General features: G+C 35.6%; 1 protein-coding gene across 6 annotated transcripts in view; it reads right to left on the bottom strand.

The window, feature by feature from the left end:
- Window positions 1-14,316, bottom strand: part of LOC115767955 (protein pangolin, isoforms A/H/I/S) — a 71,310-nt gene that overhangs the window by 45,673 nt on the left and 11,321 nt on the right. For all 6 annotated transcript variants that reach the window (XM_030712345.1, XM_030712344.1, XM_030712347.1 and 3 more), the window contains 2 exons: window positions 13,011-13,059; window positions 5,912-6,009 (listed from right to left, as the gene is read on the bottom strand). In XM_030712345.1, coding sequence (XP_030568205.1) covers window positions 5,912-6,009; window positions 13,011-13,059 — 147 coding nt within the window. The remainder of the gene's footprint in view (window positions 1-5,911; window positions 6,010-13,010; window positions 13,060-14,316) is intronic.

Below are 14,316 nucleotides of genomic sequence, written 5' to 3'. Positions count from 1 at the left end.
CAAAAAAAGCATCTCCGATATCACGAAGAGTACACATATATATATGTATATATTCTTGACCAGGACGAAGAACTCCATGGACTCAGCGATTTGTAAATCGCAGAAGAAGGTTTAGCATTTTTCTCGAACACATTTCCCTGTTTCCAAAGTGGCGATAACTATCGCTTTTGAGACATGGAAGAACATCTCGAAAATTAGATTATTTTAATGAACAGGAACATACAGCAGGAAATGACTTTTTAAAGTAAACGGCTGGCCCTTGGTACATACATACATTTTGGTCCCATATTTAGGACCAGGAAAATTCAAAAAGATCGGAGAAGTTGCATATCGGCTGTGTGCAATATTCGTCCTGCTTTTCGAAATTTGCTATCCTAGTTATTGTCCGGGCAAACCACAAAAGAGTCACGAAATGACTAACTCGAAAGATGGTCACAATTCTATACCTATATCTCCCACAGCTCTAATTAGATTTCCCGATCGATTTAAGCTTTTATTAGATTGTGAATAGAGTATTCCGCAATCGGGTGAAACGAGTCCAAAGTGCTTATCGATTTTACGCAGATGCTTAAAGCTATGCAGTCCCGCGAACGTCTGTTGTTCCTCTTACCTCAGCCCTACCTTTAGGAAAATTAAATTTTAAATGCCTTCTGCGTTTACAGCATGAAAGTTAAATATTTATAGAAAATGCAAGTTTAGGGTAAATGCGAGTTTTCGAAGCCAACACAAAAAAGGTCTCCAAACCTCACAAAAGCACACACATGCAAATAATGTACATTTGTTGTACACTGAACACCATATACAAATAATTTAAATTATAATACTAAATAAATTCAACTATTTAAATAAATTGTATATATTAAATAGTCTACGATTAAAAAGATAAGAAAATAAACGTATAATAGTTTTTTGTAAATTTATGTAGAAAACATACGCAAACCTTCTCGAATTTCAATTAAGGCTTTGACATGAATAGTACAGATCCATATTATAAAAATTAGTTTTAAAGGTGTTCGTGCAGATAACGTCGATAACTTGTCCGGATTCCGTGAGACCAATATAAATCAATAAAAACCCGTTTTAGAGCATATTTTAGAGCTTATAACTTTGAAAACACAGATCCCCTCAAAACTGAAAGAAACCGAATTCTTGGTTTTATAAGTAGTATAGGACATTTTGATACCATAGTCGGGAGGCAAGAAAAACGTCGTTAATTTGATGTTCCTTTATCACACTGATATTAAATGAACAAAACGTTTCGACAGCAGTTAGGTCAACTGAGATATTAATCTTTATTCAGATGTTATCTGTTATGCATTAAAATCGAAGATATGTTCGAATGTCACAAATGTGGGTATATCCATACATACATATATATATATCCATATTCTTCTGACATTTAAAACGCCATCTTCTTAGCAACAAGCTGTCATATCTGGCGAAGCTGAAAGGTACTTTATGTGAACCTGTGCCTGCTGAAAATGTCCCTTTATATCTGAGGATGTTTGCTCAAGGTATTGTACTTAACCTTTCTTTGTTATCATTGTCTGAAATGGGACCCTGACAGAACGTCTGACAAAACTAATGTTTGATAAACTCCTCGCCCAACCCGTGAGCTAAAATTACTCAAGCGTGCTGTGGTAAAAGGAGCATTAGGCAAGCTGGCCCTCTGAGTCCATATAGTTTTCTGGTTTCTGTGTATTTCTTTTTCCATTCTGCTTGGCGATTCGGTATACTCAATAAGACGGCGTGCAAATATGCCAGAAATTAAATTGACACTAGCTTCAATTGGCGTTGGCCCATCAGCTTGTTCAGTTAACGTAATATATCCGTTTCCAATCCGAACGCTTCGTCTGCTTTTGTCAATAGTCCTGCAACCATTGGTTTTCCGTATTTAGTAAATTGAATTATTTGTTGTTCGGTTTTGGTTGCTGTTAAGGAAATGCTCAACAAGTTTAGATATACTAAAGGTATTTCCCGCCATTTGCGGGGTCCAAGTTTTTTGCTGCCAATTTAAGACATTAATTTCCCATCTCATTATCTGCACCTGTCTTTTATTCAAAAATGAAAAGCGAATAAATTTAAAATATGGAATTATCGTTTCCGCGTAGTAAGAATCTTGAAGCCGAAAAATAAACATTAGTTCATACAACCAGCTTTTCTAACCAAAAGGGATTGATTGTGTAAGGGACGTATTTATTGAATTTCCCTAAAAAATCGTTGAACATGAGTTGGATGCCGATCAACAAATAGTTTCGAACAATCGTTTTGCACTATGGCGGGTTAAATTCCTAAAAAAAATCAGAAGCACTTACTCGAGATTCAATGTAGAGCTTTGAAATTCATTTTGAACTTGACTGTGGGCAAAACTGAAATGTTCAACTGTATAACCTTTGACCGATATTTTCCGAATTTCACAAACAAAATGCGGTTCAACGATTTTATGGGCGAAGTTTTATGTTTTTGTCCTACAAAAGCTACAAGCTTGTTTGTTTTTAAATATCTTAAGAATTTATTTAATTCCACCCGCAATTGTGGTAAATGGGCGAAAAACAGTTTTATGAATGCTTTTTCAACATCCAATGGCTCCGAACTCATTTTCAAAGATCTTTCAAGTTTCGTCCTATTTAAAGCACTTTATAAGAACTTACTGAATATGAGTTCCAGTATTTTGGAATTTCCACCTGCAACGGTGGAAATTTGTGAAAATGTACTTTACATGTTTTTCGCAAAATACACGGCTCTTGGATGGAACACGCTTCAAGATTGTCATCACAAGAGTAACATGGGCGGATTGACATGGGCCGTTGATTCCTACTTTTGGTTCCTTATGCGATGGACTGTCATGGGGAAGACCGGGGAATACCCGCTAGTATTCTTATACGTAGATATGCTTATGAGCCAGTGATTATATTTTACATCATCATCGATAATCGATATCCATTGTTTTGGGATATTATGTGGTATATAAGCATAGTTATAACATACACGAAACCAGAATTCACATTTTGCTCCCTCCTTAAACTTTACAAACGATTTTTAGCATTTACACAGTGGGGCTATATTTATGACCATAAATTTCACAAGGATCAGGCTATACGCATCGATTTTTGTATTGGTAAGGAAAGTTAAAGTAACTCAACGCAGGGTTTAGGGTATTGCCTATTGTGGGACATTACCTTTTGTAATAGGAGTGTTTGATTAATTGCGCTTGATGGCTGTTTTGATCGTTCTGGGCAAGACGATATCAACTATCGAAAAGTTCCCACAGAAATATTTTACCAAACTTTTATCCGAAGAATATTGAGGAAAACCAGATGCACCTCGCGTTAGCAGAACCGAGCTAGCAACTCCATTCAACTTTGCCATCGCCTCATCTATACCAAGAATTCAGTTTCTATGATAACAAGCTAAACTAAAAGAGCTTGCCACTGTTAGCTTTAATATCGTTTTCCTTAATAACTTTGTTTCTTTACCGATCTTGATTAAATTCCCAGCAGTGGAAAATACGTATGTGCTCAAAAAGACTGAGGCATTAAAATTGTGGCTTAAATTTGTGGGTAGTCCCAAATGATTATTTATTGGATTTATAGATATAGGGTGCAGACGGAGGAGCCGATAGCTATAAAATGGAAGATATTTATCGTATATACTAAGTAGAAGCTATATGTCCAGTTTGGTGACAGTAGCTCTTAAAACCTATGAGATTTCCTCAAAAACCAGGATTACTATATCGATTATGATTGATTTCTTGAAAACGGGGCACGCTATCGACTGTCTGAAACAAACTCGTAATGCGTCTTTAACTCATATAGGTTCTGCGATCGACGCGTTGATGCTGGTCAAGAATATATATGCATAGGTCGGAGATGCTCCCCTCTGCCGGGTACGTACATTTGCACACAATTATTATACCCTTTTTACCAATTTCAATGAATTGAATGTGTAAAAAGGAAGATAAATCGTCACAGTATGTAAAACCTCCCCTAATAGCCTATCGAAAAAACCTTAAAAGTAATTACCATTTCGTTGCACTAAATTTAGGGCGCTACACGTCTATTTGATTGTACGAGGTATATTGTCAACCCTTGACATTTTATTGTGTTAGTACGTGCTGATAAAGCGATCCGCCCTAAAAAACAGCTCTCCCTTCCACGCATTTTCTTACGCCTGTAATTATTGAGAGTGGCGCTGAAAAGTGTTATTTCATAAATGTTAACAATTTCGACAAGCCTCAAATTAAATTAACAAGTAGTTTTCTGTCGTCCATACATTTACACTAAGTGTATGAATTCTCGTCCATTTAGCGCACAGAATATATTTGTTTTGTCAACAGCCGAAAAAATAATAAAAATTATTATCGATAAGGATAAGCCACTGAAAATAAAGTGACCCTTAACCTTCTTTTATGCATGTACAAAACACGAAAGCAACAAAGATACAATGTATTGTACCTGTCAGATTATACTTATTAAGGGAATTGATATGCTTGCTCACCAGCCCCGTCACACGCATTTATGTTTGGATTCATGTATCAGGTACGAGAGCGTTTCTTAATGCTCTTACAGCGAAAAGTCTTCCTCTTTTGACTTATGGTTATAAAGTATATAAATCTGTGTGGACTTGATAAAGAATGTATAGCAATCAAATTGGTGAGTGAAAAATGTGTGAATTAATTTAAGGTAAAATGAAATTGTACATTATTACGATCTGGTAGAGTTGAATTCCGTGAAATCGATAACAAGCGAATTCCAACCTTGGTATTTAAATTATTTGATTTTCCAGAGATATAAAATGTTGAATAAAGATTCTTCGGTCAACAATATTGAGCGTTTTGTATACATTTTCTTACATTTATATGTATACTAACGGGTATAACCTGGCTTTGCCCGTGGCACGTATAAACTGCAATTTCTCAAAAAGCTTTAAAATTGATTTTAATACTGATCGGACGGTAAGCAAAAATCTTTCATTCAACCGTTTTCCGCCAATTTTCCACTGTGGAGGGTGGAATTTGCCAAATCGCTGAAACAAACAGTAAACAATTCAACTTCGTAGCTCTTGCGGTACGGGCTGTGCGTTGATCATCAATCAGTCAGTCAGGATAAAAGGTTTTATATTTAGAGATATATAATAATAATTAGAATCTCAAAAATTTAGTTCTTATATGCAGAACTTTGAAAGCTTATTGAAAATGAGTAACAAGTAAGAGGTTCTAGTCGGGAGCTCCCGACTAGGGGATACCCTGAACCCTCTTCTTCTAACATCAAATATATATATATATATATATATATATATATATATATATATATATATATATATATATATATATATATATATGTATATATTCTTTTTTAGAATGTAAATGTCAAGTTTTAGTGACTCTAGCTCTTATTATTTACCAAAATTGCCCAAAAGACAGGATATCGATATAGATTTTTATCGATTGCTTGGAAACGGAGTAAGTTATCGATTATCGGAAACAAATTCGATCTGCGTGGAAACTAGGAGCACATACATCTAAAATTTCAAGTCTCTAGCTCTTATAGGTTCTGAGATTGTGTTCATACATACGGACGGACGGACGGACAGACGGACGGACGGACAGACAGACGGACGGACAGACCGACGGACATGACTAGATCGACTCATTTTTAATGGGTTCAGGGTATACAAAGGGTGTTGTGCAAATGTATGTAACAGGCAGAACGAAGCATCTCCGGCCTCATAAAGTATATATGTATATTGTGCTGATCAGCATCAATTGCCGAGTCTGTCTAGCCATATCCGTCAGTCTGTCCGTCTTTCACGTCGATCTCAGAAGCTATAGGAGCAAGAGACTCGAAAATTTGAACGTAGGTATATCCTGGCCACAAAAGGTACACAAAATATGTATTTAAAGAAAACTTACCATAGTTACCGGCAGTCCACCGGGTGCACCATTAGCATATGAGTACGGTGACACGAGATATCCCATATTGAATGTAGGTGTATGAGGCTCGAGTTTATCTAAAAAGAGATAAGATGAAGTGATTAAATAATTGTACGACTAATAATGCCTTTAAAACCAACACTCGAATTCGAAGTAAATAGATTATCAAAAATATTATATTAAATCTATAAAAATGTATTGTCTTCCTTGTATAATATTTTGAAATGCATGTCCAAACATTAAACAACTTTTAAATGTGTCCCAAGTTAAGCCACAAAAAGTTGAATATACATATACACGTTTTTGGGAAGACGGGGGAAACGAGGCATCAAAAAAGTATTTCACTATTCCTATCTGTGTTTACTAAACGTAAAACTCCAACCAAAATGGATACATGTATCTTGCAATATTAATCGATATCGACTACTTATCGATATTTGAAAATGGAGAAAGCTGTCAAAAATTATTAACTGGGTCTGCATATGAATAAGAAGAATACATATTTAAAATACACAGTTTTTAATTGTTCCCAAGATCAACAATTTTGGGATTTTTTCATACTCTGTATTTATTAACAAAAATAAGTTTTAAAGTTCGTATTGGATATGTAAAGATACTGTATGATCATGACAATCTCAGAGACATTTGAAGTATAAGCAAGGGGTTGTCCAAATTATTTAATCTCGGCTTTGCGCAATGGTTTATTGAGCGCATACTTAAAAATTTAAAACCTCATTTTCTGTGTATTCATACAATACAAATTTCTCAACTATCGAACAACCAACATTAAAAAAGAATGAACTTTTCATAATGAGAAAGAGATTTAAATAGCAGGACCGCCACAATCGACTCTTTAAGAGTGTTTCTATAATGTACTCCATTATCACATAGGTATCATTAAGATTGATTGGTTAATATACATTATTGAAGAGAAAGGTAATTTGCGGCGAGGCGTTAATGTAGGATCAGTTTCCTGCATGTCGATGTCGGTCAGTATATATATCCTAGCTAACTTTTTTTGGTCCAAACTTAATTAGTAAATTTAAATTGTTTTTACTGTCTATATCAATTAGTATACCTACTTAAAAAACAATTATCAAAGCATATTCTCACTTATAGAAAAATATCTCTCTCTCTCGCCCTCTTTTAATAATCTAATACATATAATCAAACGTGCTATAGTCGAGAGGAAATACCCTGTTTTTATTTTTTCCAACCATCGCCAACCATCAGAAACTTTAATTTTAAGAAGTCATTTTTGTTGGCTGATCGGTTTGAAATTCTAAATACTGTAATATGACAATCCAAATATGTGTAAATAAAAATGAAATATTCCGGATGTATCTAGCCCCTTTAATATCGAAGCCCAATGCATGTGCAATAAAAAAGCTACTAGCTCTATATTCTCTAAGATCAATTAGCAAAGGGTTTAAGAACTGGGGATGACCAAGACCAATTTAATTAAACTAAGAAGAATATACACGTGAATATACACTCTAAAATATATATACATGTGTATATATATACATGTATGTGTGCATATGAATCCATGTATATGGTGAGCTGCTCTTGTGGCTTAACGATTAATTATGCTAGACAGAGAACCTAGTAAATTTATTTTTATTACAGTAGAAACTCTCTTGAACGGAGTGCGAGGAGTGCTCGCCCAATAGAGTACATCTAAAATTTCAAGTCTTTAGCCCTTATAGGTTCTGAGATCCTTGCGTTTATACATACGGACGGACAGACGGACGGACGGATGGATGGACGGACGGACGGACGGATGTAGGTGCTCCTAGTTCCCGCGCAGATCGAGTTTGTTTCCGATAATCGATAACTTACTCCGTTTCCAAGCAATCGGTAAAAATCGATATCTATATCCTGATTTTTTGGGCAATTTTGGTAAATAATAAGAGTTAGAGTCACCAAACTTGACATATAGCTTCTAAAATAGAATATATATATGCATTTGATGTTGGAAGAAGAGGGTTCAGGGTATCCCCTTGTCGGGAGCTCCTGACTAGAACCTCTTACTTGTTTTATACTTCTATCGATACAGATTAAATTACACAATAGAATGCAATTTTGTCGTGGACGTTTTCTGATTATATGCAACTTCGTAATTGGATAATTGATTTGATGAATTTTTATAAAACTATGTATATTTGATTCGATCTTTGAGATTTAAATCATTGCAAATCATTGCGAATTTAGCAATTATGTACGTATATAAGCAAATATCTTTTGGAGGGCATCTATTAACCTATTATATTTGCATGTATATATGTATGTATGTAGCTGCTTATTTTGTGAGTGGATGCGTGAATGGATATGTATGTGTGTGGTGCACAGAGCCAAGCAGATAGAAGTGTATGTACATATGTATAAAGACACGAGATGATGTTAACATCGAAGAAGAATACCCGAGTCGTATCATTAAATAATTCACAGCTTGTTAGAAAAACAAGCACAAAAAAGACTCGCTAAAATATACTAAAATGGTGATAAAAACGAGAAGTACTCAAAAACAAAACAAAAAAAACTATATCTTAAATCAAAATGTGGAGGAGAAGGAAGCCGTAAGCACGGAATGAGAATAAGCTAAGGCAAGCAGCAGTCCAGTAGACCGGCAGCAGCGGCAACAGCAGAGCAGAAGCAGCAAAGAAGGTACGAAAAGTAATGGGTAACAAAATAATCCACGCGTTCTCGAGACAACAAGCGTCTGCAAACTAGCGAGAACTCCAAACATATCAACAGCACACTAACAATTTCAACACGGGCAGCGCCGTCAGCATCGGCATCGGCAGCACGAACGGAACGAGACCGTCAATTCTACGAAAACTCATTAATTTCCAAGGATACACAGCACTACACAGACGTATTTGGGTATATGTATGTATGTATGTATACGCACACACGAACAACAACATTAATGCTTGTATGCATGCAAGCAAAAGAAGGGATATGTATAGAATTTTACAAACGCACATATGCCTACATACATATGTATCTGTACGTTTGTGTGTATGTATGCATACATGCTTACACACATTCATATTTTGTATACTTAAGAAATCAAACTGATCGCCGCACAGTGGGAAATCTACCTCAATATTGTTTTAATTTACAACTATCGACGTATTAATTTACACCTCAAAGTTATGAACATTCCGGTAAATTGTTTTATTCTGTGGTTATGAATTAAAGGTAATGCATTGGCGTGCAGATTTTATCGCAGCCTACGATGGAGCCTTCGCACAACTACATACATATATTTTATCTATGTATGTATATGTATTACAACGGTAATATCACATATACAGTGAAAGCTTCCATAGCGGAAAACACCCACAGCAGGGCAAATTCATAACATTGCACAAATCATCTTTCTCTCTCAATGGAATTGGTGATTGAGAAAATTTTATACATATATTCACCCTATATTTTACGGAATCTGTTGCTCAACTCAACTTAGTCCAATGAAATGGTTTCAAGAAATATATTTTGATCTATTAAGAAAAATATCCATTATTCTGTTTTGAAAAAAGTAATTGTGGATGCGTGAAATGACAGAGATGAAGTTACCTTTTATCAATAATAAAAAAATAAATGTTTTCTCGTTTTTTAGCTACATTAAAACGATTAAAATATGTAAAACTTGTATCTTGTTTGTAAGCGGCCATCGCCCATAATTGGACAACTCACATAACGCAATGATTTGCACATAACTCACATAAACATATGTGGGTGGTAACATGTATTTACATAAACCTTTGTTTTAAATGCACTTAGTACTGTACTGCCGTCGCGTATTTTAAGGATACGGGTTAAGATTTTTTATGTACATATATTTGTACATGGATATATGAATGTTCTTAAAACATATGTACATGTTTTTGTAGAACATCAATGTTTTATTAGAACGCCCGCAGGGGAGACGCCCTTCAAAATCCCCCTTTAAATCTGGGATCGCCTAAGCCCATGGCTGATTACGCCTCGTAGTCTTTTTTTTAACGCTTGGAATGAACATTGTTCAGCAGAATCTCCTTCAATGGTCAAAGAAGTAAAGGTAAAAGCTCGTTAACTGTTTTGTTATGGGTTTTAAAGCGGAGACAGAGACGACAACGCGTTGTTAACAAGTTATGTTTAGCACAACGCCGGCCCGTCGTATTCGAAGACTACTAAAAATACATACATACAAACATATGAATTTACATATTTACTTTTTATCGCATAAGTATGTCGAATGCACATATGTATAGGAATACATATACACAGGAGCATAATATAAAATTTCTTAGTTAAGTTAAGGCACGGCTATAAGCCGGTTCGGAACGGAAATCCTAATATGTTTTCCCATCCCTAAAGCTAATTTAATCGGACTCATGTTTATTTCCAGCTATTGACAACTAAATAAGCCGAACGCAAAATCAATTGATAATTTTCAAGGGCATACATATATACATATAAATAAAAATATTTTAAATATTATGGGGATGCATTGCTCCAGGCGATATTATTAGCGTTAAAAAATTATTGTAATCATAAAATTGTCTATCAGACTTCTTATACTCTTTCAAATTAACCTTAGTAAGATTTATAATGTTACTGCTTCAGCTGTGAGGTCAGAATCAAGATCAAATGAAATCGGACCCTATTAAGTATAAAGTCTAAAGTTTATTCTTCATCAGGTCGATGACCGACGTTCTGTTGGATCCGTCGATCTACAAACTTAAAAGCTAGAGACTCGTGCTTGAGTCACAAATCAATTACATTATTTTGTTCAATATATTCTACTATTTCCATATTATCAATAAATATCGCATGGAGACTTGATTTTCGAAGCATAAATCGAGTATTATAAGAGATATTTGTATTTGTACTGCAAAGCATTCACAGATTAAGAGTATTTCACTTTTTGAAAGTGCACCCGCTACCCGCTTTTCCTTTTGTGACGTGTGAATCGGAATATCTGTACTGGGTTCAGGGTATCTGCTAGCCGTACACTGCCTTGGTGCATGTCCATACGAAAAGGTAAGAACGGCATTTAAACTTAAGAAATCTTTAAGCACATACAACAATATACAAAATTGTGACCGTGCGCCTAAAAATTTAATTCTCGGGAAAACAAAAATGCAATATATGTATTTTAATTTTAAGAACGGCTATGTATATTCTTCATGGTTTAAAAAACTCCTGCACAAAAAAAAAACTCAAAATTAAATTAAATATACTTTGCACAGGCAAATACAGGTAATAATTACATACAAAAAAAATAAACAAACCAGAAATTCAACAACTATGTAGTCGACGAGAGAAAAATATACAATATCAAATAGAGAGCAAAGCGAATTAGGGTTAAACATTTTATGAAATATTAAATAAAAAGAAAACTAAGAGTATAGTAAACGCCTGTCTGGCATGCTATGCCCTACTCATACCTGGGCATGATCAGTGAAGTCCCAAAGGTACATATACTGGAAGTATAGATTTGATAAGGTGAAGAGAGTTGAGTAGAGAACACGTGGTACAGGCTGTTCTATTGAAGACATGAGTTGTGGACGTATTAGGAACAAGGGGCGATAGTTTGTGGTAGGTCTAAAGGGCTTGAACACGAATTATTATTAGTATATGATTTTGAAAAGATTATCAACTGCAAACAAATTGAATTCCGATCGTTTGTATGACGATATGCGCATATGTATGTAACAGTGTGTGTGTTAATGTGTGTCTGCCGTTGCATTTGGCTCCAAGTCCCACACACAAATAAACTTTCAGAAATACAGAAACACACACATACGACCTCAAGCAAGTACATATATAAAAACATATACCCGAAACAAATACACACTCGCTTTATTTGTTTACTCGATCTTTTTAAGAGAACATCCACACAGACACGCGCGCATACACTCATGTGAACATATATACACGTACACATGTGCATGTACTCACACAGACAGAGTACATAAACCGCTGACGGCCGAAAGAAAGCAAAATATAGCCAACAGAAAACTGAAAACAGAAAACACAAAAACAAGAAATGAAGTAGCGACGACCCGATCTGCATCACCTTGTTAGCACTATGGAACGGATGCTAAAGTTACAGGCAGCGGCAAAGGCGACGACGACGACGGCGACTGCAGCAGCCGGTTATTTATCTGCCCCACGCCAACTACGGCTTTGCCTTCAAATGTGAGCACATGTTTTTTGCCTTCTTTTTATACCCTTGCAGAGGGTGTTATAATTTTGTCGTGAAATGTGTAACGCATAGAAGGAGACATCTCCGACCCCATAAAGTATATATATTCTTGATTAGCATCAACAGCCGAGTCGATATATCCATGTCCGTCTGTCTGTTTCTATGCGAACTAGTCCCTCAGTTTTAAAGCTATCTTAATGAAACTTTGCAGAACTCCCTCTTTCTGTTGCACGCAGCACATATGTCAAAACCAGCTGGACCACTATACCATATAGCTGCCATAGGAACGATCGGTCGAATATTAAGTTTTTTTATGAAAAAATATTTTGTTTATCAAGATATCTTGACCAAACTCGGCATTTACTATTCTCCCGGTACTTCTTAGATACGAGCAAAGCACTATGATCATTATAAAAAGGTTGAGTCTGCAATGGTGTTATATCTTCGGCGTGCAGTAGATAGTCCTTCTTTCTCGTTTAGTTTGTTTATAAAAAAACAGCACATAACGCATACGCATACATGCATACTTACATGCACAAGCGCAGAGGCGTATGTATGCACTTACGTGCATATACATTCATACATATACACATACGTATGCATGCACGAGAATTTTCAATCGAGAGTGTCCATCCAACTAGGATATGCCCTGCACTCGGCTGCGAGCTTACACTGTTGGTTACATACACTATGCGCGTCTACTTTATCTTCCTCCATTATTATTCTTTCGTCTATTATTATTATTTTTTTTTATAACTGACTAACATGATGTAACTTGTAAGGTAACAGTTGAAATTTCTTTTCTTTAAATTAAAGAATCTTTTCTTTTAAGGTTATATAAGTAAAATTTCAATTAAAGATAATAGTTTTACTTACTAAATACGGGACTGTGATCCGGCCTCGTCACTGTCTTGCTGCCCTTTTCCTAGGTGAAGAAAAGATAGTTATATAGTGATTTTATTAGTAATTATGGACTTATTTACAATATATTGTGTGATAAAATAAATGCCGTTTTGCATTGTTATAATGGACTTTACAGTAGTCATTCGCTGCTCCCAAAAACATTTTAGGCAATCAAGAGTACCCGAATAGAGGATACCCTGCGCCATTACCAGATGCACATTTTTAACCCATTCAATGGTCAATGCGAACAATTTTTTTAAAAAATGCCATACTAAAAATTGAACTGTCGGGAGCCCCCGACTAGGGCATACCCTGAACCCTCTTTTTCCAACATCAAATGCATATATATATTCTATTTTAGAAGCTATATGTCAAGTTTGGTGACTTTAGCTCTTATTATTTACCAAAATTGCCCAAAAGACAGGATATTGATATCGAGTTTTATTGATTGCTTGGAAACGGAGTAAGTTATCGATTATCGGAAACAAACTCGATCTGCGCGGGAACTAGGAGCACCTACATCTAAAATTTCAATAAAAGTGTCTAGCTCTTATAGGTTCTGAGGTCCTTGCGTTCATACATACGGACGGACGGACGGACAGACAGACGGACATGGCTAGATCGACTCGGCTATTGGTGCTGATCAAGAATATATATACTTTATGGGGTCGGAGATGCTTCCTTCTGCCTGTTACATACATTTGGATTTTGCACAAATACAATATACCATTATACCCATTTTTAATGGGTTCAGCGTATAAAAATGGAATTCAAAAGCAGCACATACAATTGCTCACACACACACACACCACACACCATTGCAATTGCAATTCTATTTATAGAATTAAAATACGACACGCATATGAATGAATGAATGTGTGCGTGTGTAAACAGAAGTTCTTGCGATCTGCGCCGGCTACCACGTGCCTTGGCCACGTTGTCTCTAATCTTGCAAGTTACCGATCCTGATAATATTTTCAGCGGTGTATTAAGATATGCCATAAAATATGCATATGTTCATCTATGCATCAGCCTTTAATTTGTAATATAAAATGTTTCTTGTCCTAATTGGAGTTTTTTTTTTGTATTATTGCATATTATGTGGAGGGGGAGCAACATTTAAAAAATTAAAATTGGTGACTTTAGCGCCTGAAACATAAGAGTTATGCTCCAAGTCCATGCTACGATTTCGATAGAGACAGATCGACTAGACTATTGATGCCGACCAGGAATATATGAACGTAAAGGTGTCGGAGATATATACTTCCTTCTGGCTTTA

The sequence above is a fragment of the Drosophila novamexicana genome, unplaced genomic scaffold (assembly GCF_003285875.2).
Source record: "Drosophila novamexicana strain 15010-1031.04,08,12 unplaced genomic scaffold, DnovRS2.1 tig00001515-arrow-arrow-pilon, whole genome shotgun sequence".
NCBI classification, from domain to species: domain Eukaryota; kingdom Metazoa; phylum Arthropoda; class Insecta; order Diptera; family Drosophilidae; genus Drosophila; species Drosophila novamexicana.
The sequence above is the reverse complement of the archived record's forward strand: the minus strand, read 5'-3'. Positions and strand labels throughout refer to the sequence as shown.